Below are 25,549 nucleotides of genomic sequence, written 5' to 3' on the forward strand. Positions count from 1 at the left end.
GACGCTTTGGTGTGGTTTATGGCTTAATAAGAGCCAAATGAACTATCTGGATTTGACGACTGTGTACTTGTATTTATTTATTTATTTAACCACTAAAACCCTATTTTATAGTTCATCGTACAATGTTGCACAGCAAAAATAGGCGACCTACAAGCTCCCATGTGGCGATGTGGCGTGTTAATTGTGAGCTAGATCTGCCATTAAAAAAAAAAAAAAAAAAAAAAAGGGAACCAAAATAGGGACACCAGGTTGAAAGGGGGCAACTGTAGCTTGAGTGGGTTGAGAGGCCGTTTGCCTCCCGGCCCAGCCTGTTGTGTCCAAGTGTCCCTGGACCCTGTCCCTGTCCCTGAGCATGACACTTAACGCTGCAACATTTCAAAAGACAAATCACTGGACTCTGGAGTTCATTTTTATTGGCTTAAAATGTTCAAACATGAAGTCGGTTTTCTACGTCATATTATAGCAACATCCTTTAACCACATCCTGTACAAAAATAACATCTCACGTCGCATTTAAAAAAAGAAAACACCATTAATCCCATATAAAATGTACAATTTTACAGTATTTGTACTGAAAAATATCTGTATAAAGATCAGTACATAAATAGGGTTGAGGTACCTATTAAAAATGCATTTCAATATAAAATCTTCGTACAAACAAAATATAATATGCAACCTGTACATTAAATAAAAACATGCTACTCTATATACATATGTACAGTATATAAATCTAGAATGATTTATTGTGTTATTGATGTTCACATTCCCATCAGACATCACAATGTTTCACTGAGTTCAATTCTGCTTATCCATTCAATGACATTCAGGCACATCAAATCTGCATGCGTTGCACTATGATGCACTCGTGCACTAAGGAAAATGCACTTATACACTGAAACATATCACATGCTTCCTTTTCCCTCTGCTGAAATTCACAAGCTGTGAGGTGCCATATTTGTGTATTCTCTCCAATATTACCCACTAACGCAGACTGCAGGGAGGATCAATTTAACTAAATTAATATCTTTAAAAAACCCACACATATGGGTACTGTATATCGCAGGACATCCAACAACTGTGTGGAGTGATGGGCAATGAACCATTGTAATGTGACCCCCTCAACAGAGTCAACCGTGGCGATGTCCCTAAAGTGGTTTGACATTTAATTAAGCAATATTACACTCGAGGGGGTGGTTTAACGTCATTAATGCACGCCTGCGATGCTGCAGGAACGAGCCCGCAGGCGCAGTTACCCTTAAAACTAAGAAAATCGCTGAAAAAACATATTTTTTTAATGACGGCCACAAATGTCCCAAGAAACTAGCTAGCCTAGCCACCGAGTTTTCTGTGCTCTGGGAGAACAGAGCAGCTGAATTATTTGTTTTGAGTGGTGCTCGTTTGAACCACGGCTAGAAGGCTGTTTCAACCAATCAGATTGCTTCCTCGAAACGACCTGTTCATGTTTTATTCCAGTGGCGACTGAAACGTTTCCTTTTTACATGTCCTGTGGACACGTCCTTTTATCTTCAGAACAATGTGTACATACTACACATACTGTAAAGGTGTCACGGTGACAGGCCATTTTATTTTACATTGCCTGTCAGTCACCATTATGCTCACTCACTGCAGTGACTTGGGACTGTGTTGCAATTTGAATGCTATAACCGACAGCAGAGGAGGTATAATTACAGAAGTTAAGGATTGTACAACCCATGTGATCAAGTAGTAGTGAACTGAAAATGACAAGCAGCAGATAGAGAAAGAGAGAAGTGGTTAGACAGGAGAAACAAGCAAGCACGTATAGGTGCTATGCAAACTATAAAGGCCAAACCGCGCCAATGATTCGCCACGTAACTCCTTGCAACCATTGTCCCCAATGGCAGATGCAAGGAGTTGCATTGGTGTGGTTTGGGCTTTAGATGGCGTCACCCAATGTGTTACTGATAAAAGCATGAGGTGACATACAGTAGGTGCAATGATCTATGTAGCAGCTAATTTACAGTAACACCCAGAAATTGTTCAAAGACAAAAATAGGGAGACTTGCGGGTCAACAGTTCATAATTGCAAAAAAAAAATAAGGAAAAGGGTCAGATTTAGCTGTTGTATTTATACATGTATGGACAGCGAGAGTGGAGGCCCTCACAGCAGTGGTCTCGAAGACAGTGGTGATGATCCCAGGGCCTTCGGGTGGAACACCGAGGGAGTGTGGCGGTGTGGCAGGGGAACAGTGAGGAGGACAGGAGTGAAGGTGGCGGCGGCGTGGTGGAAAATGTCACGCAATAAAAAAACAAACATGGTGACAAGAGGCAAGGAGGAGGATGTGAAGTCACAGGATATAGGGCACCGTGGCGACCAGGTGGAACAGGAACGGGTTGTGGAGAGGGGGAGGAGGGGGGGGGGGGGGTCAGCCAAACATCCAGAGGAGAGTAAAGTCCAGCAAGAGGATGAAAGACAAGAGAGGAAGCGAAACCCGGTAAACAAGAGGAGAAATGGTACAGTCCACTCACTGTGGTGAATCTCACAGCAGAGCTGTGTGATCACTAACAACGGACCCAGGCAAGGCGAGGGAAATGGGACAGGCAGGCCCAGCAAACAAATAAAACAGCAAATCCCTCCCATCGGAAAAATAGTTTTCACATTCAGAACAGGTTGATTCATTCTCAGCAGGACAGAACACTGCAGGCAGTTCACTCCATTATTCTCATAAAAAAAAGGTTGATTTTGTACTTTACATAATCCTATTCATAACATTACACTGACCATTATTAGTCAGTCAGGGGGGTACTGCTCCCTCATGTACTATTATTTACAATTGGATTTCTATTATTACACATACACTCTATGGTTTTGTAATACCCTTTCATCTTGACTCTTTTACTTTTTTTTCTCCAAATATCAGGGTACACTTTGAATCAGATGCACCACCACTGCCCAGGTCTTCTATGATACATACTCGGTTGACTTCCAGAAGTGTCCAGGGTGTGAGAGCCGGCGGTTTAGCTTGGGCAACTTCTCAAGCATGTCGGTGAGCTGGACGAAGGAAGGCCTGTCGTCTACCTCAAAGGACCAACAGGCAGATAGAATCTCCTGCACAGGACAGGAGTCAGCGCCATTATTACGAGTCAAATCCATTTGTGATGTTACTCCAAGCATTATTATTAAGTGGCTAATAATCAATCCAGTTAAATATTACTATTTAACACTAATGTAAAAAAATCACCTTCTGTTTATGTTCACATTTAACACATTTTGGGCGGGAACCCCTTTTGGTGTTAGCATAATGTTATGCTTTAGCTATTGAAAAATAGCAGATCTACAAGCTCATATCACGCCACCGAGTGGCGCGCTACGAGCTTGTAGGTCTGCTATTTTTGAAAAATCGAGAAAAATCAGAAAACTGTCAGGATGTAGAAGACATTTTTAGAATCTGATCTCAGGTCAAAATGGGACATTTACTCTATAAATTCTTCCAGTCTACATAGTTCTACAATGCATTATAATACAATAATAATAATACATACTGTGGCCTCCTTCCCCAGGCTAACTTCTGCCAGCACCTTCTTTATCCCCTCGCCACTGCCGACCAACCAGATCTTAGTCTCTGCCGGCTGATTGGTCATCGGCCAATCTCTGGCCTGGAGTTCATACCAAATAGTGCTAGGAAATGGAAAAACAACAAGGAACACTGTAGTCCACTGCAACGTTTACAGAGATTAATTATTCTATATTAAATAGTGTACATAACAGTGGTTGTTCCAATTAAATTGTAAGTTGTAAGAAAATGCCTAAGAATCAAAATGTTTAAACACAGCTGTAAAAAACGGCATACACAAGTAAAACTGCACAGTAAAATATGATAATAATAATTTAACCCTGAAAGTGTAAAAACAGCTGAGCTCTGCAAGTGTAGTCAAGTTAAGTGCTTACTGACTAGTCTGTTTGGCATTTTCAGCTTTATTAGTGAATTATTCTTTTATCCCACGATTTTGTAACCCATTTTTCACCCGTGTCAATTATCTAATGTGATCCTGGGCTCTACACACCCTCCGCCAACCTAGTCCCCATATATGGGGGACATGGGGAGAGCAACGGACTTGAACTCATGCTTCCTTCATGCCTGAGTGTCCAAGTTGCTCCTTTACACCTGACAGGGGGGAGTTTGCCTGGTTGGACGTAGCGTGTGGAAGGAACACGTTATTCCAACCAGTTCCTTTCCCCTCCATCAGGCGCCCCGGCTGGCCAGGGGGAGGAAGTTTAGAGACCAGCATTTTCAGCTTTATTGAGGGCATAGTCGCATAGAGAGGGGAGACAGCAGGAGTTTGATGTGAGCCTCGGTCCACGCAACTCACAGGGAGCATGTGGTTAGTGCAGTTGTTCCCAAACCTTTCATGTCAAGGACCCCCCGATCGACATGTATTAGCCCGCGGACCCCCATTAGAAAATATATTCCAGAGACCAAGTGATTCTCAACCCGTTTAATTTCAAGGACCCCCAGTTTGACATAAATATTAGTCTACAGACCCCCATTTATTGGCATTGACCCCATTTATATTGTAAAATCAAAGTTAACTCTGAGAGTGTACAAGTCCATTTGTACACTCTCAGAGTTACAGACCCATAAGGGTCCATTTGGGAGGGTCCCCCTGGAACTCCCTGAAGTACCGCTGGGGGTCCCCGGACCCCACTTTGGGAACCACTAGGTTAGTGCACTAACTGGTTGGGCTGCAAGGCACCCAGCCCTCCCAACAGTCAACACCTATCATCCCTATTCTAGAGGCCAATATTTGGCAAAATAGCAGATCTACAACCTCACAATGGATCACAAGGCATTATGAGCTTTTAGATCAACTATTTTGGGTGAATAGACTTGGTTGTGTAGAGGAAAAAGGAGCAGGCCAACTATAGAGCCCTGGGGTATCCCATAGGGGTTTAAGTGGTTTTAAAGGGAGTGTAGATACAGTACAGTGGATAGAAGAAGGATTGCAACTAGTGTGCATAACATTGTTAATAATTAACATACAATTATTTACATTGTCAACAAACACCCGCTCTACCTCAAAGTATACTGTGTACTATGCATTATACAGCATACATAGTATATGGCCGCTTGGGCCATATATACTGCAAACTAGTTTAGGTAGATAACTACTGTCACACTATTAGACACAAAACCAAGAGAAAAAGGATCTCGCTGTCTCTCCACAAAACACTCTTCTCACTGCAATGCAAACCCTATAAATATAATATGGTTGTCTATACAATATATAAATTGTGCTTGCTCAGATTGACTAAATCAACTCTGTATATTGTGCTGCCATTGATTCTCAATAAGTCTGAGAAGATGGACACATACCCAAAAGCATAAACATCAGCAGCATTGGAGAAAGGCAGCTGGTCCTCCTCGGTCGCCGGACCCATCCTACGAACGATCTCTGGAGCCAGATAGTAAATCCAACCATGAGGCAGCCTCAGTTCATTCTCCCTTCTGTAAACGCACGCACACGCACACACGCACACGCACACGCACACACACACACACGCGCACACGCACACGCACACGCACACACACGCACGCACGCACACGCACACGCACACATTAAGACAGCAGTTATAGTAAGGTACGCTTATTCAACTCGAGCATTATTCAGAAAGCGGCAGATGGAAGTGTATTCGTACCTCCCCTCCTGTACCACTCCTGACATTCCAAACAGACCAAAGTCTGTGATGACCACTTTGTTTGTGTCATAGAACACGTTCTTAGACTTCAGGTCCTTGTGCACGATCCCTTTGGCATGCAAGTAACCCATTCCCTGAGAAGAGAAAAAAATCTACGTTATCATAATATCTTTTTAAATAATATAAATTAAAATAAATCACTACAAAATAAATCCCGACACAGTTGGGGTTTGAAGCTGGAAGGTTCGTACCTTTACGATCTCCTGAGCGATTTGTCTGGTCTTGTTGATGTCCAGTGTGTTTTTGGGATCTCTTACAACAGAGAATAATGTTCGGCCTGTACAGAAACTATGAGGAAAAACAACAGATGAATAAAGGTTACTTGAACAGTAACCTTAAACGATGCAATGTGAGTATCGGCTCAACCGTCTGAGCAGCTAGGCTGCTGAGCCAGCCCGACGGCATTTGCCGCGTGTCTTACATCTCTCTCCCTATTTCCTGTCAGACTACTTTCATCCTATCAATAAAGGCAGAAAAAGCAAAAAAGCAAAAAAATATATATTGACACATGCACAGATGGGGTCAGGGTGCATACTTAGTTTAGACTAGTCATTGGTTAGACATGGGTTAAGGTTGGGATGCATACTTAGTTTAGACTAGTCATTGGTTAGACATGGGTTAAGGTTGGGATGCATACTTAGTTTAGACTAGTCATTGGTTAGACATGGGTTAAGGTTAGGTTTAGGTGTGCTGCCCCGTGGGAGGTTAGGTTTAGGGTGAGGGTTTGAGATAGGTTGTATTTGTTGGACTAATGACTGGTCTAACCAATGACTAGTCTAAACCAAAAACTGCACAGATCACTGAGACATGATTATGTACTTTATACATCAAGAACAAAAAACTAAACTTTTGTTTTTAAATTAAATGTAGTATAACACTGGTTCTCAACGTAGGGTTACGGCACCCCCAGTGGTCTTCAAAGGGGTTCCAGGGAGTCCCCAGATAAAGGACTGATAGTTAGGACCCGCCTCGGAAACGCAGACGTTTTTCTTTCCAGGGAGAAAAAAAAAGTCTGGGTCCGAGTCCACTTCAATTCGGCATAGAGTAGTGCAAACATCTCTCACTCTTTTCTGATTTCTGATCGTCTGCACCTTTGTTAAATTGACACACACAGACACATGTACACACACACACTCCTCTCTCTCTCATGTCGCGCAGGTGCGCATAGTTTCTCCCGGCGGATCCTGCCGGGAGCTGCCTATGCCATAAAAAGCATAGGTGAGTTCCAGCCTCCAGGCTAGGACCTAGATGGATCCTAATGTTCCATCTCTCCTGATTTGTAAGGACCTTTACTCCCAGAGTGACATTAAAAACACGTTTTTTATATAGATTGACGTCCCAGATATATAAAAAAAAACCTCCTGAGGCCTAATGCAAAATCAAGTCCTTGAAATGAAAAAGGTGGAGGAACGCTGCAGTATTATGTTCATCCGTCGATCCATCCATTGTGTAAATACAAACAAATTCTATGAATGTTGATACTTTTTTCAGCTTCAATGCACTGCAGTAGTATAGAGTGTTAAAACCCATTTGGGGTTGGGAACCCCTTTTGGTGTTAGCATTATGTTATGCTTTAGCTATTGAAAAATAGCAGATCTACGAGCTCATAGCGCGCCACCGAGTGGCGCGCTACGAGCTTCTAGGTCTGCTATTTTTGAAAAATCGAAGAACGACTGACATAGAAACATAGCCTTTTCAGGAAACTGTCATTTTCAAACAGACATTTTTATAATCTGATCTCAGGTCAGAATGGTTTAACATAATTTGGTGTGTAGCGTCCACTGACCTGGTGATGATGGCGAGGTGAGGCGGAGCCATACAGGCTCCCATGAAAAGGACCACGTTCTCATGGCGGGTCTGCCTGTAGTTCATCACTTCCTTCTTGAACAGTTTCAGGTGATCCTGGTTGTTTGCATCGATCTCCAGCAGGCGGATGGCCACTTCCCCGTGCCAGCGGCCCTTGTGGACCTTCCCCCAACGACCCTACGATCCAAACGTTGCATAAGACTCAACGGTTAACTACAATTCATAAGGAAGATGGACAGATGCTTTTTATTGTACCAGAATGATCTGTGTGATGTTTCGAGCACAAGGCTCTTCTTCAGACTCGGCCACAATTCAAATACAATTCATAAACATACAAAGCCAGCTAATGCTATATTATTGTGAGCCTGCATCATTTACTTGAACTAGCCCTTACCCGTTGTGAGATATTGCCCTTCCCCCTGTGGCCGCAGGGGGTACTGCGCCCTGGGTGCGTTTTCACATTTTTAATTCACTAATAAATTCATTATTCATTTATAATTTGTTAAATTAAGTTAAGACCTCCATATTATTATGGTCAATGCCTGTGTGAAAAGTGGGAGCGATTGGTGCATGCGGTGAGGAGATATGGTGGTGTTTCTGACAGACAGACACACACACATTCAGACAGACAGACATTGATTGAATGATAGTATGATGATGATGATGAGGGTTTAAAAATAGTTTAAAGCACTGTGGGTGGAGCTTTCTTATCTGTGTCCATTGTCCACAAGGACAACAGTGCATACAAATGTCTACATTTCCGGTGCCTGCTATGACCTCAGAGTAACACCGTCTGTGACTTGGCTCCCTCCTTTTTTTCTCCTTCACACCAAATCTCTTAGCGATCTACAAGCTCACAATGTGTTGAGACACGTTGTGAAATGGGAAAATCTATGATGACATCATGCCCAGAATAGGGACACTACGGTATATATGTGGTCTAAACCGGGCATTGAGGGATTCTAGTCAACTAGATGAAAAGTGCTATTAAAATAAAGTCATTGTCATAGTTGATTGTTGAGGTGGACTTGCACTGTGATTACTTGACAATGTTTCTACCTTCCTGAATGATAATATATATATATATATATATATATATATATATAAATGCCACAGTCACAGGTGATTGGTAGCACTTTACATTAAAACCCTGAAGTGTCTCCTTTGCATTCGTGTATTCTCACCTTGCCAATGAGTTCGCCTATCCACAGCTCATCATAGGGTATGTCCCACTCCTGGAGGTACACGCTGTTTTGGCTGGCTTGGCGGGAGATGGGGCCTCCCCCCTGCATGCGGCGTCCCCTGTTGGTACGCCGGCAGCCCGTGCTTGGAAGGTCCTCCAGTTCATCCCCGTCATACTCCCCCTCGGGGTGGCCCTTCTCTCTGCAACACGGCTCCACTCCTTCCTCATCCTCTCCTGGGTAATCCTCTTCAGCCTCCTCTTCCTGCATGAAATGGGCAGTGGCGTGCACAGACATTTAGAGGGGCAGGTGCTCAAGGAAAAAAAAGGGCACCTTGTGCAGCGCGTGGAACCGGCCGGTTGCCTAAATAGTGTGAGATTTATAGATTCTGGGGACTAAATAATATATTAGAAGCTTTTTATTAAGAATTGATCAATGTCACCATGGTCCACATACTGTACAGTGTACACTGTACAAAAAAAAAAAAAAGGGCACATTGCCAAAAGGGCAGGGGGTGCTCTAGCACCCCTAGTGTCTATCTGTGCACGCCACTGGAAATGGGAGACAGCAGTAAGCAAGGAAATGAGAGGTTTGGATATGACATGGGTGGGTGGCATTTTGGTAGTACTGTAGCATCCACAACTCGGGTTTGGAAAATTCTGGAACGTATGAAAGACATGCTACAGTATACCCATGGCACGCCACATGTCCATAAATTCGCCCAGCATAGGGCTAAACTTTGACCTTGACCTACTTTGAAAGATTTAGTTTATTAATATTTACATATAATCTTTTAATATATATTCTTTCAGAGCGAACATTTTTTTTTTAATGTTTTTTTGTGGCTTTCGCCTTTATTTTAGATTTTTTTAATGGAGGGACAGACAGTAGGCTGTAGGTTAAATTGCTGGATCCCGTGGTCCCACATTCTTGGCATACATTGCTGCTAATGTTATATTAATATGAATTAATAATTAAATAGTGACATTGTATGAGGGGTTGGGAAGTTTTTTCCTGATCTTTTGTGATCAGGGGAAAAAAAATTGATAGGCCACCTATAGGAACTTAAAATGCATATAAAAGTCCTTTATAGTTTGATGTATGTATGTATCTGTGTTTATTTGGTGTGATTTTTTGTCAGATACTCACCACTAATCCCTGCTGTTCTGTAAGCTGCGTCTCAGTTGTGGCCGAATGTACTCTGTAAGAAGCAACCAGGAGATTTAGTGGTTAAATACTATCCATCTAACATCAACAGTATTGAATTACTTTAGAAGTCTAGACTCTAGAAGGATTCAGAATACTAAAATAATGATATGGTCATACAATTATAGATGGTCATACAATTATCCTGTTTATCTAAATGTTTGTTATTTACTCAAAAGAACATCTCTGTCACCAAGGAATGAAGGATGAGACAAACACTGCTCTCTTGTTTCTGACTATCCAATGTAATTCATTTATAGAGCACATTTAAAACAAGGGTGTTGAGTCAAAGTGCTGGACACTCAGTAACAGTTATATACCAAAGAAGTTGATGAGTGTTCGTCATTACAGACCTAGCAGTAGCAGAAAGAGGAATAGCTTTCTCCAAAGCTGTCAAGTCCTCTAATAAAACATGTTATTGGCCATCACTGGCCTTTCTGGTCAATAATTAAAAGGGGTCAAGGACTCAAGGTTTAATTTGGTTAATAATCAACCATGAATGCACCTGCTTCAGCAATGCTTGACTTAGATACAAAAAAACATTTAACGGGGCTGATTACATATATTATATTATTTTAAGAGGTTCCAACAAACAGAAAATGTTGTACTGTTGCTTTGTCTTACCCAGAGTCAGGGTAATCATCAGAATGCAGACCAACATTATACGGAGACGAGGGGACATCTGTTGGAAAACCAAGAAGTTGAGAATAAGATATAGATATAAATACACTATAGTCATCCTGCTAGATAAATATACCATTCAACATCAAACAATGAAAATGTTTTCAATGCTAAATTCATTTTCACAAGGGTGCTTCTTGTTCAGCCTCAGCGTTTGCCCACCAGAGGGCAACAGTGGGCAATCTTTCTCAATAGGGCAGCCGACAGGCTTCTTTTGTTTAAAGTGGGAAATTTGGTATATGGTCTTCTTTATTGGCCTAAAATATTGTCTATATACATACATTCATGAATCCACTTGCTGACCGGCTGTTGGCATTGAGCAATTGTTTTTAATAGGAGTTTATATGTGACCATACCATTAACATCCTATGCAAGGCATTTTTCACATTTTCATTATGCTTTATGTATGTCAAACTAAGGGGTTTTCATGATTCTGAATACATTTCAAGCATTAGTTTTGCCACTTGCCCAAATGTGCCCAAATTCCCAAAAATGTGCTGACTTCATCACATTTGTGATGATTGCAATGGCCGTTTTTTGTGCAAAACTAATGCTTGGAATGGACTCAGAATCATGAAAACCCCCTAGTTTGACATGTCACATGCTATTTAAAGCATAATCAAATTCTGACATTTTTGCCTTATGTCAATGTTATGGTCACATATAAACCCCTATAAAAAAGATTGCTCAATACCGACAGCCGGTCAGCAAGTGGATTCATGAATGTATGTATATAGACAATATTTTAGGCCAATAAAAAAAAAAAAACTATATACCAAATTTCCCACCCCACAACCCCCGGCTGCCCGACTACAATAACAAAGCACAAGCATAAACAACAGAGGCAAAGGTGGCACTGGGACTGTGACAGCACTGCACATCATGTCAACAACATCCACCCACAACACAACACTGTTTGGCTGAACCCCACCCTGTAAACCAGGGGTTCTCAACCCGTGAGTCGCGACCCCTCGGGGGGTCGCCAAATTATTTTAGGGGGTCCCCAAATTATTTTCAAAAGAAAAAAGAAAAAAAAAGATTTTTTTTTTAATTTTATTTTCACGATTTTTAAAAAATAGCACACCTACAAGCTCGTAGCGCGCCACTCGGTGGCGCGCTATGAGCTTGTAGATCTGCTATTTTTCAATAGCTAAATTATAACAATGCTTAAAACACCAAAAGGGGTTCCCGCCCAAAATGGTTTAAGGTTATTGTAGCAGTCAATTTATATTGGGGGTCGGGAGGGGGCGGGGCGGGGGTCCCGAGACATTGCCAAAGCATTTCCGGGGGTCCCCGGCCAAAAACGTTGAGGACCCCTGTTCTAAACCAAAGGAACAGCAGCAGAGCTTTGACAGTTCTGTAAACAAGTGGATCAAATTAACTCCAAGGAGAGAGAGGTTTTAGTACTGTGGCAGATTAGACCGGTACATGCATGGTGTACAAGCGTGCACACACACGCACACGCACACACACAGTGGACAGTTGTTAACTCACCAGGAAAGACAAACTGTTGTCTAGGCTGTATATAACAGGCGGCTAGTGGGACAGATCGGATATGATTGGAGAAACAGGGGGTTAGGAGAGGAATAATTGAGTTGAAAATAAAGCACCACAGAAATCAACTTCTTGTAGCACATTGAAGCTGGTTTGCACCACTGAAGCATGCAGAACTTATAATCTATGTTAGACTGAGATCAGAGCTGCGAGACAGGTTGTTAGTGGGAAGACAACATCATGGTGGAAGGAGAATAAGTATAGGGTCCAACATGACTTGAAGGTATAAAAATACATTTCCCTCACAAGAACCTTCAGAATGAGTGAATAAGCGTTACGAGAATCATACTGAACTCAAACCACAACATAACGTGTTGGGAACAGTGCATGCAGTCTAGTAAAAGTGTTATAATTATATGAATACATTCAGACTGTAGGACGTGCACAAAAACGTCATATCTAATCCAACCGATGGATCCAGTGGACGTGTACACACGTTATAGCGGTTTTCCATTGATTGAAAATAAAAAATGTTGGGGGGTTGGCCTCTCCTTCTGCACCATACTCCTTGCTGTCGCATGCGCACTGCCGTTCACTTCCTTGTTTACGGCAAGGACTGTCTAAAGAGGACGAGACGCGAAGACCGTACAGGCGACGCCATGTTGCTCCATGGTGCTCCATGGAAGGAAAGAAACATGCGCAATGGGCTATATGCAGCCAACACTTCCGCGTTCAGCTTCCTTGGTCTCAACTGCGCATGTTTCTTTCCTTCCATGGAGCACCATGGAGCAACATGGCGTCGCCCGTACGGTCTACGGTGGCCTTCGCATCTCGTCCTCTATAGACAGTCCTTGGTTTACGGCTCAGAAAGAATAAGAATGCCTCGTATCTCCTAATCTAGGGAGCTCTCCATGGTTTTGACCAGATGGCCACATACTTCTGTCTTCATTTCTGACTTCAACATGCCTCTCGTTTAGAATACTAATGCTTCTAGAGAGACTTTAGCGTAGTCATCGCGAGTGTGCCCCCTGGTGGTGCAGTGTTGTCAGGGGAGTGTGTGTGTGATGAGCACTGGTGCACGGTGTGAGAGAGAGAGAGAGGCAGGGTGGCCCGGCCGGTGCTGACCTGGGAAGTGGAAGCGGCTGTCCCTGGGACCCTGGGGTGAAGGGTTAGCGGGAGGGGTGGCGCTGACACTGGGGGGGTCACTCTGCTGGAAGGGGGCCGGGGAGGAGGGCGTGGAGGACGTGGCAGACGAAGGGTTACTGCTGGAGTCCAGCTGGTTCAATGTGGGAGGGAGGTCCTGCACACACACACACACACACACACACACACACACACACACACACACACACACACACACACACACACACACACACACACACACACACACACACACACACACACACACACACACACACACACACACACACAGTTGAAATGACATTAAAAACGTTCAACAGCTGCACTTCATAAGCGCTGTCATTGGAGTAGCAGGTTTAGTACTAAATCTATTCCATACTGTACCTTCTTCGTTATTGCTTTTGGTAAGGTTCCGAACTGGAGTGGCAGCTCTGCCGTTCGATCGATTTGATTGTTGATGTCTGATGGAACAGACTCTGCCCTGCGCATTCTTTGCACTGAAAGTCAGAGCGACACTAATGACATTCATACGAAATTGCACAGTACTGTACATAGTGCAGGGTCAGGGTGACGTGGTGGCGCAAGCTGCTGAAACCCTGACCATGCAACCACAAAGACCTTAGTTTGATTATGTGTGCGGGCATGTACCGGTAGGCCTATATAGCCTCCTCTATAGAAAGTTAACATTTTGTATAATATAGCAAACAAAACATTAATCATGACGTTGACTAATACCAACAGATTAGCCTTCTTGAGAGGTCATGATCTTATTGAACAGCGATGGGAAGGGGGAGGGCAGTAGCTAAGCCCCAATAACAGAATCACTTTTAACCTAAAACACAGTTATTACATACACTTGTACAATTACAGTACAGCTAAAGTAGTGATCACTTGTGTTCGGTTTAGAGCACAATTTCTACCTACAGATCTGATCCTGTACTTTACTACGACATCACGTATCAATATCTTAATTTACTGTCAACAGAAAGATTTCCTTACGTGGTAGAAATGATATCCGACAAGGAGGAGCTTCCTTGGTACATTTGTTGTGGCACTTTAACCTATACAAAGAGATGGATGTGAATATGTTTGCAAGAGCTACTTTGCCTCTTAAAGTGTAAAAATAGACCAGGAATTACGTCTGCTGTGTAGAAGATAAGAGCATAGCGCGCTACTTACTTGCAGTGTTTACATTTTACGCCAAACATCATGCTCTTGTGACACACTTGGCAGGTCTGAGAAAGCCAGGACTTTGTGGAGAACCTACGACAGAAACATGGTAAGAATTATGATTTACTTCTTAGCTTATACTTTTCTTTTTCTTTATTAAGCACTAGCATGCTGTATAGAGTGTCGCAGTCCCGCCCCCTTTCATGACGACGCCAGGCCCAGGAAATAATTCCCAATGCATTTTTCCCATAGACATTTCAAAAAGTATTTATTTAAAGACCTTTTAAGCAGTCGTACAAAGCCAACTCGAGTTGTGACAAATCATGACAACAAACAATGGACCAAACAAATAATTAATAAGAAGAAAAACAAGGGGAAAAAAGTGTATTTTTTTTCTTCTTTCTAATAATTTGTTAGGCCCCAAAAATTGTGTTTGGCTTTGTACGACGCTTCAAAGGTCTTTAAATAAATACTTTTTGAAAAGTCTATGAGGAAAATGAACGGGGAATTCTTTTCCGGGTCTCTCGAGGGGAGCGGGACTGCGACGCTCTATACAGGTGGAATTCAATACGTTTCTAAAAAAAAGTAAAATAGCCTAGCAATTGAGAAAACAGAGGGCAAGTTGTTATGTCAATTGGTATTAAATGGACTCGTATTAAACTAGGATGACAAGCGTCAAGGGAACATTTGCTCGACGTCAGGATTTCCACCTTAAATCACCACCCAAATACTTCTCAGGGGACATCTATCTCCCTTATCCAGGCTTTCAGCCCAGATTAAAAATGAATAAACACACACTGTCCAGTAAGATAAACAGAGGGTTGGGCAGTAGTGCTGCATAGCTCGGATTCCTGGATTCTCACACGGCGCCATTCTCACCAGACCGATGCAGGAATTCTGCAATGGGTGTGTTGCCAAAGTGGGTTTTCTTAGCCTCCTGTTATTTGCTCTGGTTTTAAACCCTCACTGTGTCAGTAAGTGAGACAAATCAGCATGGTCTACTGGTGGAATGTGAATGCTATGTGAACAACCACACAGTGGCGTGCACATATAGACACTAGGGGGTGCTAGAGCACCCCCTGCCCTTTTGGCAATGTGCCCTTTTGGAAAAAAAAAAAAAAACTTTTTTTTTTCTTTTTTTTTTAAATAGCAGACCTACAAGCTCGTAGCGCGCCACTCGGTGGCGCGCTATGAGCTTGTAGATCTGCTATTTTTCAATAGCTAAAGCATAACATAATGCTAACACCAAAAGGGGTTCCCGCCCAAAATGGATTAAGGCAACCGGCCGGTTCCACGCGCTGCACAAGGTGCCCTTTTTTAACTTGAGCACCTGCCCCTCTAAATGTCTGTGCACGCCACTGGTGACCAACAGTTCCTCGCCTCTCACATTGCTGTGCTAACCTGGCTAGCACAGGGTTTGGACAGAAACCACCATGCCTCCATTTTCTGACAGAAAGCTAGTAGACACGTGTGACTGTGCAGGGAAACCCACCTGTGTGTAACCGCCAGGCCAATGTCTCTCCTCATAGTTTGGGGAGAATTCCTGTGCATGGCCAGATTATCTATAGAGAACATGAGAAAAAGATATTCATTCGTTTTAGGTTGAGAAACTGTCTGCTGTCTGGGTTGGTTTACCATGTGTTGTGCAATGTCCTGTTGCACTCATGTGAGTCTAGTATGTCATTTGTCTGTACTCTGTAGTCCTGTGTTAAAGGGATAGTTCATTTTGTAGTTAAAAACAAAAATAATACTAGGCCTACAATTCTCCCAGATTAATAGAGATTATCCCTTAATGTTCAATTGTTTTACTTAGGATTTCTGTTGTCATTCTAAAAAGGATGCTATGTGAGTGGAAAAACAGCAAATAGAGAGAGAGGTGTTACAATGTAACACCTCTCTAACTTTTTTCCTAACAAAAAATAAATAAAATAAAAACTAAGCTATGATGCCAAAACATTATGACTAAATATATTGACAATTTCATCAACAAATAAAAATGTGACAAAAATGTTAGGGAAGGACTAGTGGAGAAGAGATCCAGTAGAACTCACAACGCAGTGCGACGCATTGCGAGTAGTTTGGCTATTTTTGGTGTAAGTGTAAATCACGCCAAAATACATACATTTTATTTTTAATCAACTACAGTTGATTTAGTCAACTAAAACCATACGTTATTTTAGTCAACTAAAACTAGACCAAAAACTGATGACTAAAATATGAATAAAACTAAATGGAATTTTATTTTAAAGCACAAACCACACCAATGGGTCGAGACGCAACAAAACGGTTTTAGCGTTCATCGCAGCGGTGCGATATATCCTGTTGCACGTCGGCGCGTGGTGTGGCGCAAGTAATTAAATGAAAAGGAGCTGTGGTTGCTTGCAACGACATGCGTCTACATGCATCTACTCGCAACCGTTTGGCTGCAAGGAGTTGCATGGTGACCCAATGGTGTGGTTTGGGCTCTAAACTAAATCAAACTTTGTTGTCAAAATTAACCCATTTTGGGGCGGGAACCCCTTTTGGTGTTTTAAGCATTACGTTATGCTTTAGCTGTTGAAAAATAGCAGATCTACAAGCTGAACTTGTAGTTCTGCTATTTTTGAAAAATCGTGAAAATGTGGCGCAAATCTTTGAATATATATTCTTTCAGAGCGAATGTTTTTAACTCAAATCTCTGCTTCTGGGGGGTTCCCCTGGAACAACATATTTTCAGATGGGGGTCGGCGGCCAATTACATATAATTCTAGGGGTCCTTGACATGAAATAGTTTGAGAACCACTGACATAGAAACATAGATTTTTCAAGAAAACTATCAGGATTTAGAAGACATTTGTAGAATCGACCTCAGTCCAAAATGGGTTAATTTATACAAAGCCGGACCAATGTGTCCTTCTACTGCATGTCACCATTAGGACTCACTCTCTAGGAGGGTGGGAGTGCCAGGGAGGGTGTAAGGCGCCGTGGCGGGGGCCGGGCCGGGGGTCCGTGCAGAGAGCTGGGGTGAGCGCATGGCTGGATCCTCACAGCTGTTCCCACTGCCATTGATCTGGACGTTCAGCAGCAGCTTGTTCTTCTTAGCGGCCCTGTGGCGGGAAAGAAACCAGATGCAGCGGTGGCTGTTAGTTTAGACCAAAGACGAAACAGGTTTATTCTTCGTCTTACAGCGGTGGCTGTTAGTTTAGACCAAAGACGAAACAGGTTTATTCTTCGTCTTACAGCGGTGTAACGCTATGAAAATGGCTGATTTACAACCTTACAACATGCTGTGGTTTGCGCCTCGCTGTCAGCTTGCAGGTCTGCTATTTTCGGCACGCGACGCACCATCATACGACAGCATTAGGACGTTGTGGAGAAAGATCGCAGTGGTCAGAATTAGCCCTTGGACCTACTGTACTACGGGACGCCAATGGCCGAGTGGATAATGTCATAATGTGCATAGATACCACATGGGCAGTATTATGCGTGTCTTAAGTACCAGGTCTTATTACTTAACTTAAGACCTAGAGGCGTGATCAATGCCATTTGGCTATTCTGAGTGGCCAAACAGCATTGACCACGCCTCCAGGTCTTAAGTTAAGTCATAAGACCTGGTACTAAGGCATAATACTGCCCATAGGCTCTAATGTAGCCCGACAGCGATTCGCGGGTTTCATTCCCAAGCCCGACGACCTTTACTGCGTGTCACTCCCCATCTCTCTCCTGCTTCCTGTCATTCTCCTCCAATAAAAGGTTAGGGTTAACCCAAAACATATCTCAGCCCTCATGCCTAAACATTTTAGCCATTATTTTCAAAAAAATCACACCCGTGTGAACTGAGTGGTGTAAGGTTTTATATAGCATGATCAGCTGTGGTCTGACGTAATGTCTGACGTAATACACCCGGATGTGATTTCACAACTGGCTTTTTTTGTGCAGAAAAAATGAGCATGGTTGCTACGGTCATCCAGTTCACCCGGGTGTGATTTAATTACGTCAGAAATTATTTTGAACATAGCAACCATGCTCATTTTTTTCTGCACACAAAAGCCAGTTGTAGGAGTGGTTTACACCACTCAAAAACAGTCATTATAAATTGTTCAAATAGCCAATCTACATCGACCCTTTGTGAGCTTGTAGATGTTTTTCTAAATAGTAAAAAATCACACTCGTGTCAAGTGAGCGGTGCCTTTTATCACAATGACGACATCTGATGACGTCAACAGCATGATGTCCTATCATAATGGGCACATTCCGTGTTCAAGCGGACAGACTGACACAAAGATGTGCACAGGAGCGGCTGCACCGCTCAGAAATGACAAAAAAGCTAAATAGGGCCCTAAGTTCCAACTGACTGTGGATACAGTCCCCACCTCAGAGTTGCAGTTTGACCCGTTGAGGTCGTGTCCTAGGACAGTGGTTCCCGTTGAGGTAGTGTCCTAGGACAGTGGTTCCCGTTGAGGTAGTGTCCTAGGACAGTGGTTCCCAAACTATTTCATGTCAAGGACCCCCAAATTGACACTAAATAGCCCGCGGACCCCCATTTGAAAAGATATGCCAAGGACCCCCCATGAGAAAATATTTGTATGTCTCTAGCAGTGATTTTCAACCCATTTAATTTCAAGGACCCCCAGTTTGACGTGCATTAGTCTACGGACCCCCATTTGATGACATTTCTATCTCTGGGACCCCCAATTTAAATTGTAAAATCAATGTTAATTTAACTCTGAGAGTGTACAAATGGAACCAAATGGACCCGTTAGGGTCCATTTGGTTCCATTTGTACACTCTCTGAGTTACAGACCCATAAGGGTCCATTTGGTTCCAAACTATCATTTAGCTGGGTCCCCCCTGGTACTCCCTCAGGTACCCCTGGGGGTCCCCGGACCCCACTTTGGGAACCACTGTCCTAGGAACGATATCATAATAATGTGTGACCATGTCCAAAACAAACGCAAAAAAAAAAAAAATCACTCAGACGTTACCCACTTGCTGAGGGTTGCGGGCTCCTCGATGCGGTTGGCCAGCTGGGATTCGTGGCTCTTGCTGCGCGTCAGCGTGATGTTGGGCAGGAGCTGCAGCAGCTTGCGGGAGGAGGGCGGCGGCGTGCGGGTGAGCTTGGCAGCGCGGCGCTTGGAGGGCGGGGTGAAGGGAGGGGTGAATGTCCTTACATCTATGTTCTCGGCATAGATGTAAGGGCCCTGGTGGTGGTCGGAGCAGGGCACCACCGATATGGAGATGGAGCGGCCGTGAGTGTTGCTCTTCCCCGCCGGTTTAGACTTGGTAGCGTGGGGCAGGGTGAAGGAGGAGTTGGGGCCCTGGGGGCCGGGTGGGCTCGTGACGGAGCAGGGTTGTGGTTTGAGGAGGTGGGTGGAGTTGGCACTGTCCCGACGCACCGACCCGTCTGAGCTCCAGGGTCCTGCATCCTCCCTAGGGTCACCACCTAGGGCAGAAGGTCAAAACATGCATACACGTTATGAATAAGGCAACACACATACATCTTAATATGATCTTCCCCTGCTAGCTGTATTACAACACACAAATGTGGCCACATTTGACTGAGGGAGCGCCATTGGATTTTTTTGAATTTTCGTTTTTTTTCATGTCATATGAAAGCAGGGAATTATAGCTACAAATTGACAAATTGGTTGTTCAGTTTGACCCTCCAGTTTTGGAGATGTGGCTTATAGAGTAATGTCTTGCAGAGAAACAGAGAGTTGAGAGAACAGCCTTGAAATGTTCACTTCTGTGGACTCTAACATTACACCTAGTGTTTAAGCATTTATTTCATATTTACATCGACGTCGACGTCGATTTCAGCGCTGACATTAATTTCAGACATGCTCTAGTATGTGAAGAGTCTGCCTGTGTTATTAACTCATTTTGGATAAAATATAAATAAGTAAAAATGAACGAATAAATGAAAAGCTGGAGGTTGCACGATGGCAGCCCCTCAGTCAAATCTGGTCACAAATGTTTAAATGACCCTTGGGCAAAACAGAATCCTGGTAGACATTCAGTACAGTTCATAATTCCCTGAAAAGAAAAGCTGTGTGTTTAAATTCAGACAATGTTTCAACTGGCTCTGCTCACAGGCCTGAGGGTGATCAGTCATGTTTACATCACTGTAATCACATGACCAGCTGGGAACGCAACATTTATGGCCCTGCAAAAGGTCACACGTTCACCTGTCTCAGTGGCGCTCTTCAGACAGGAGAGGGCAGCGGTGAGGCGAGAACACTCCTCGGAGCTAGAGCCCAGTCTTCTCATGGCGTCCCGCACCTGGGAACTGGACATCTGCAGTAAGGCATCTAGAGACAGCTTCTCTGGTACAGCCTGCACAGGTGGAACGCAGGGGGGAGAGAGAGAGGGAGGGGGAGAGGGGGAGGGGGAGAGGGAGAGAGAGGGAGAGAGGGAGAGGGAGGGAGAGGGGGGGGGGGGGGGGGGAGAGAGAGGGAGGGAGGGGGAGGGGGAGGGAGAGGGAGAGGGAGGGAGGGGGAGGGGGAGGGAGAGGGAGAGAGGGAGGGATGGAGAGGGAGAGGGAGGGGGAGGGGGAAGAGAGAGGGAGAGGGAGAGGGAGAGGGGGGGAGGGAGAGGGGGGGAGGGAGAGGGAGAGGGAGAGGGAGAGGGAGAGGGAGAGGGAGAGGGAGAGAGAGAGGGAGGGAGAGGGGGAGGGAGAGGGAGAGGGAGAGGGAGAGGGAGAGGGAGAGGGAGAGAGAGAGAGAGAGAGGGAGGGAGGGAGAGGGAGAGAGAGGGGGAGAGGGAGAGGGAGAGGGGGAGGGAGAGAGAGAGGGAGGGAGGGAGAGGGAGAGAGAGGGGGAGAGGGAGAGGGAGAGGGGGAGGGAGAGAGAGAGAGAGAGAGAGAGGGGGAGAGGGAGAGGGGGAGGGAGAGAGAGAGGGAGAGGGAGAGAGAGAGAGAGAGAGAGAGAGGGGGAGAGGGAGAGGGGGAGGGAGAGAGAGAGGGAGAGGGAGAGAGAGAGAGAGAAGGAGAGAGAGGGGGAGAAGGAGAGAGAGAGAGAGAGAGAGAGAGAGGGAGAGGGAGAGGGGGGGAGGGAGAGGGAGAGGGAGAGGGAGAGGGAGAGGGAGAGAGAGAGGGAGGGAGGGAGAGGGAGAGAGAGGGGGAGAGGGAGAGGGAGAGGGGGAGGGAGAGAGAGAGAGAGAGAGAGAGAGAGAGAGGGGGAGAGGGAGAGGGGGAGGGAGAGAGAGAGGGAGAGGGAGAGAGAGAGAGAGAAGGAGAGAGAGGGGGAGAAGGAGAGGGAGAGGGAGAGGGAGAGGGAGAGGGAGAGGGAGAGGGAGAGGGAGAGGGAGAGGGAGAGAGAGATATTAAATGTACGTACTACAACAATGTACTGTTATGCTTTAGCAACACATGTGTGCCATATGGCATGCTAATATAGCTCAAAGGATTGAAAAACAAATCACACCTGTGTGAAGTGAGGGGCACTCTTATCATACACAGAGCCATAGAGTAAGACAGAGTTACGCAAACTCTGTTCACTTCATGGGGCTTCAGTCCAATGGCAGCTCTCCTACATTGAGCATGGGGACAACTGGAAGTTTACGGAATGCATTGGAGTCTATGGGCTCGCGCGAGTACATGAACCACGTGACCGGGCTGTTTTCTGCCCCCTCAATATCGCAACTCTTCTATTAGATGGCTCTGATCATACATACATCGTACATTATCATGACGTAAAATAGACATTTGCTCAGACACTATCTCTATCTATACAGTAAAGGCACCAAGTCTCTGTCTGTGTGTAATCCACGTAACTCGGGAACCGTTCGCCCCACCGACTTCAAATTCGACACATGCGTTCCACACCACCACAGGGGTGCACGTGCCCGGTGTCGAGTCGGTCGGAGTAGGACAAAGTTTGTGCACACACACCAAAAGCTGAATATAGGAGGGGCTAACACCCGTGTGAAGTGAGGGGTGCTCTTATCATCATACAACTCATTCTGGCTAATCACAATTTGCGTCCTCACTTTTGTCTTCAATGTTTGTTTACACACACTTTTGTCTTCAATGTTTGTTTACAGTTACACAAACCCTGGAAGCTGGAACATAGGAGGGGCAATAAAACAGAGAGAGAAAGATTGATAGTGGGCTGAACAATTTTGAGAAAGAAGAAGAAGAAATATTTTTTTAATTTATGAGAGTGGAGGGACCAGATACTACAAGAGCTGCGAGCAACAGATTAAAACGCACATAGAACAGATTAAACATACCAAAGAGAGGCGTATACGCATAGAAATGGATTGTATTTACAGTAGACATGGCAGGAAAAGAAGAGAAGACAGGAAGGACAGAAACGGGGCTGACAGAGATATGTTTAGCCTGTTAACACATTGAGAGCCCACGCAATACTGCCCAAAATCACTTTCACCTAGAAAATCCATTCACATTTTTTATAATTCAGCTGACTGTGGAGACACATGCTGGAACTTTTTACTTTGAAATGTTTTATAGTTTCTGAGTTATTTAATTTAAACGCCAAATGCATTCTCAATGGCGAAAACACAAACTTTGGCACCACGTGTTAAAAAAAAAGTGTTTTTGATTTTTTTTTTTTGAAAGACGTCCACAGACGTCTTGGGCTATGCACGTGCGGTAATACCCAGGACGTCCACAGACGTTTTGGGCACAAAATGTGTTAAGTGACTACTACTATGAACAATCTCCTATGTCACTGACCACCCGCCAGCCTGCTGTCAGCCCACTCCCAGTAGGACTAGGGAGTCAGAGCATCTTAATGTCACTGACCACCCTGTCAGCCCACTCCCAGTAGGACTAGGGAGTCAGAGCATCTTAGGAGTGTGACATAATAGCTTATTTACCATTTGCGCCGTCCAGCCCTGGCCCTGTGAATGTCAGCATGCTATGTTTATCCCGCTGATTCCATTACCAACGACAGAACACTTGACCACTGTGTGCATCCAAAAGCAACTCGCACAGAGCAAGCACGTAAACAGACGAGTCAGCTGATGTTTTAGTTCATCAGATGACGCACATTACACATCGGCATGAACAGGAGGTAGGTCGAGGTTAAAGCCAGGACGAGTCTAAACAGATTGCAAGGAGTCATTCTCAGGAGAAAAGCGGATCACTGTGTGGTTTCAGTTCAACTTGGAAGACACAGGAACCTAGCGAGCAAACGAGTCAAGCTGTAATACAAAGTGACAGCCTGATGATTTGCATTCATAGAAATGGAAAATTCCTGTTTTCCTTCCACGCGCTACGTCCAACCAGGGAAACACCCCCCTGTCAGGTGTAAAGGAGCAACATGGACACTCATGCATGAAGGAAGCATGAGTTCAAGTCCGTTGTTCTCCCCAGGTTGGCCCCCCAGGATCACATTAGATAATTGACACATGGGTGAAAAATGGGTTACAAATGTACTGTTAGCGAGCCCGCCTGAGAAGCCAGAGGTCCCAGGTTCGATCCCATTCCCAGGCCTCAGCAATATGTCCAAGTGTTCCTGAGCAAGACACTTAAGGTCCCTGCACACTGGACGCGTCTTTCGGAAAACCGACGGAAAAACCCTTTACAGTAACTCCTGCTCCTTTTCCTTAGGATGGGTTCAATGTGGACACCTGTAAGTAGATGGCGGACTCTTGCTGCATTTCACTCCCTGACTCTCTCCCGTTTCCTGTTCCTCCACTGTAAGTATTCTAGGTTAAGTAAAGCCTTGCTGAGCCATGTGGCCCATAGGGGCAGGAGCCTATCTCCTGTTTCTGTAGCATGAGGCTGATTGATGTACAAGTACACCCCCTGGAGATGACGCTGGTATGTCACAGGGACTTACTGTACCCCCAATGCTGCTGAGAGCCAAGCAGGGAGGCATTTGGTCCCATTTGTATAGTCTTTGGAATGACCCGGCCCGGGGATCGAACCCCAACCTCAGAACAAAGGCATAAAAGCCACCAAATATGAAAATCACACCCGTGTGAAGTGAGTGGTGCAACTCCGTGTGGGGGTCCCTGTAAGTTCCAGACCCACAGGAACGCGCCCAGGGTGCCGGCCCGGTTCCGGAAAGCCGGCCCGCATTCGAAACGGTTGAGAAATGACAGAGTTTCTGTGTGGGGGTCCCCAGGGGGTCCCTCTACTGTACTGTACTCTACTGTTACTGTACTGTACTGTACTGTCACACCCGAAATATAGCATCATATATACAGTTAATGTGTGTTTGTGTTAGGCTGCGCAACAGTGAGACTTGGTGGTGAAAACCAACCAAATGCTATTTTCGTGCTCGGACAGACAGACCCAGCCCAGGGTCACCCAGGTACACACAAAGCTGTCTATAGGAGTGGTTGCACCACTCAAAAACAAAGCAACAAAATAAAAACTGTTGTACCTGACCTTGGACTAGACAGAGCATTTCCCAGAATTCGATGGCAATCCGTGAAGAGTAATTGTAGTCCATGCCCCTCCCCTGTGTTTTCAACGAGCCCTTGGTCTCCACAGCAACAGTCCTGTGCCCAGTGGACTGTACTAAAACGAGCCTAATCAGGGTGGGGTTTAATCACCTGGCAACCCTGCGCTTCCTGCTATTTTGAAAAGCATTTTAAAGTTGTTCAACTAGCACCATTTTGACCTGAGATCAGATTCAAAAAATGTCTTCTACATCCTGACAGTTTTCTGAAAAAGCTATGTTTCTATGTCAGTCGTTCTTCGATTTTTCAAAAATAGCAGACCTACAAGCTCGTAGCGCGCCACTCGGTGGCGCGCTATGAGCTTGTAGGCAAAAAAATAGGTTATTCTATGACCAAAAAAAAGACATTAAAGATGAATAACTTTGCACAGCTGTTGATTAGGCTGCTATTCAATTAAAAGACAAATACAAAATGAAATTAATTAAAGACACTCATGGTACCTTTACTCTTATTCTGATTGCATACCGTACATTAAGGTTAAAGAATAGCTACACAAAAATAAATATTCAAGACACAATGTTTGTTCTTGCTACAATAATCCTGCATGCAGATACAGACATAGTAATGGTAATAATGCACAATAGAAACTCCATCTTATAAATAAGATGTTGAGGTTAAAATTGTATTCGACGTCAGGCCTAAATGGGATTAACATCCTAATATATATAAAGGCAAGATTTTCAAAATGTCATTATGCGTTATACAGAAAACAGTCCAGA

At 44.4% G+C, this 25,549-nt stretch overlaps 1 protein-coding gene across 4 annotated transcripts in view; it reads right to left on the bottom strand.

Annotated features, from left to right (window-relative positions):
- Positions 1–393: 393 nt before the first annotated feature.
- LOC306932413 (kinase suppressor of Ras 1-like) overlaps positions 394–25,549 on the bottom strand; it is a 66,327-nt gene continuing 41,171 nt past the window's right edge. For 3 of the 4 annotated variants that reach the window (XM_079514212.1, XM_079514215.1, XM_079514214.1), the window contains 19 exons: positions 20,582–20,729; positions 19,383–19,836; positions 17,337–17,500; positions 15,907–15,976; positions 14,424–14,507; positions 14,244–14,305; positions 13,629–13,741; positions 13,230–13,404; positions 12,105–12,146; positions 10,554–10,611; positions 9,873–9,924; positions 8,727–8,987; positions 7,523–7,719; positions 5,928–6,024; positions 5,677–5,810; positions 5,354–5,485; positions 3,522–3,657; positions 2,954–3,087; positions 394–2,181 (listed from right to left, as the gene is read on the bottom strand). In XM_079514212.1, the coding sequence (XP_079370338.1) occupies positions 2,094–2,181; positions 2,954–3,087; positions 3,522–3,657; positions 5,354–5,485; positions 5,677–5,810; positions 5,928–6,024; positions 7,523–7,719; positions 8,727–8,987; positions 9,873–9,924; positions 10,554–10,611; positions 12,105–12,146; positions 13,230–13,404; positions 13,629–13,741; positions 14,244–14,305; positions 14,424–14,507; positions 15,907–15,976; positions 17,337–17,500; positions 19,383–19,836; positions 20,582–20,729 (2,601 nt within the window). In that variant the 3' untranslated portion in view covers positions 394–2,093. The remainder of the gene's footprint in view (positions 2,182–2,953; positions 3,088–3,521; positions 3,658–5,353; positions 5,486–5,676; positions 5,811–5,927; positions 6,025–7,522; positions 7,720–8,726; positions 8,988–9,872; positions 9,925–10,553; positions 10,612–12,104; positions 12,147–13,229; positions 13,405–13,628; positions 13,742–14,243; positions 14,306–14,423; positions 14,508–15,906; positions 15,977–17,336; positions 17,501–19,382; positions 19,837–20,581; positions 20,730–25,549) is intronic. The other variant, XM_079514213.1, reaches the window with a different exon arrangement.

This window comes from Electrona antarctica (genome assembly GCF_951216825.1).
Source record: "Electrona antarctica genome assembly, chromosome: 11".
NCBI classification, from domain to species: domain Eukaryota; kingdom Metazoa; phylum Chordata; class Actinopteri; order Myctophiformes; family Myctophidae; genus Electrona; species Electrona antarctica.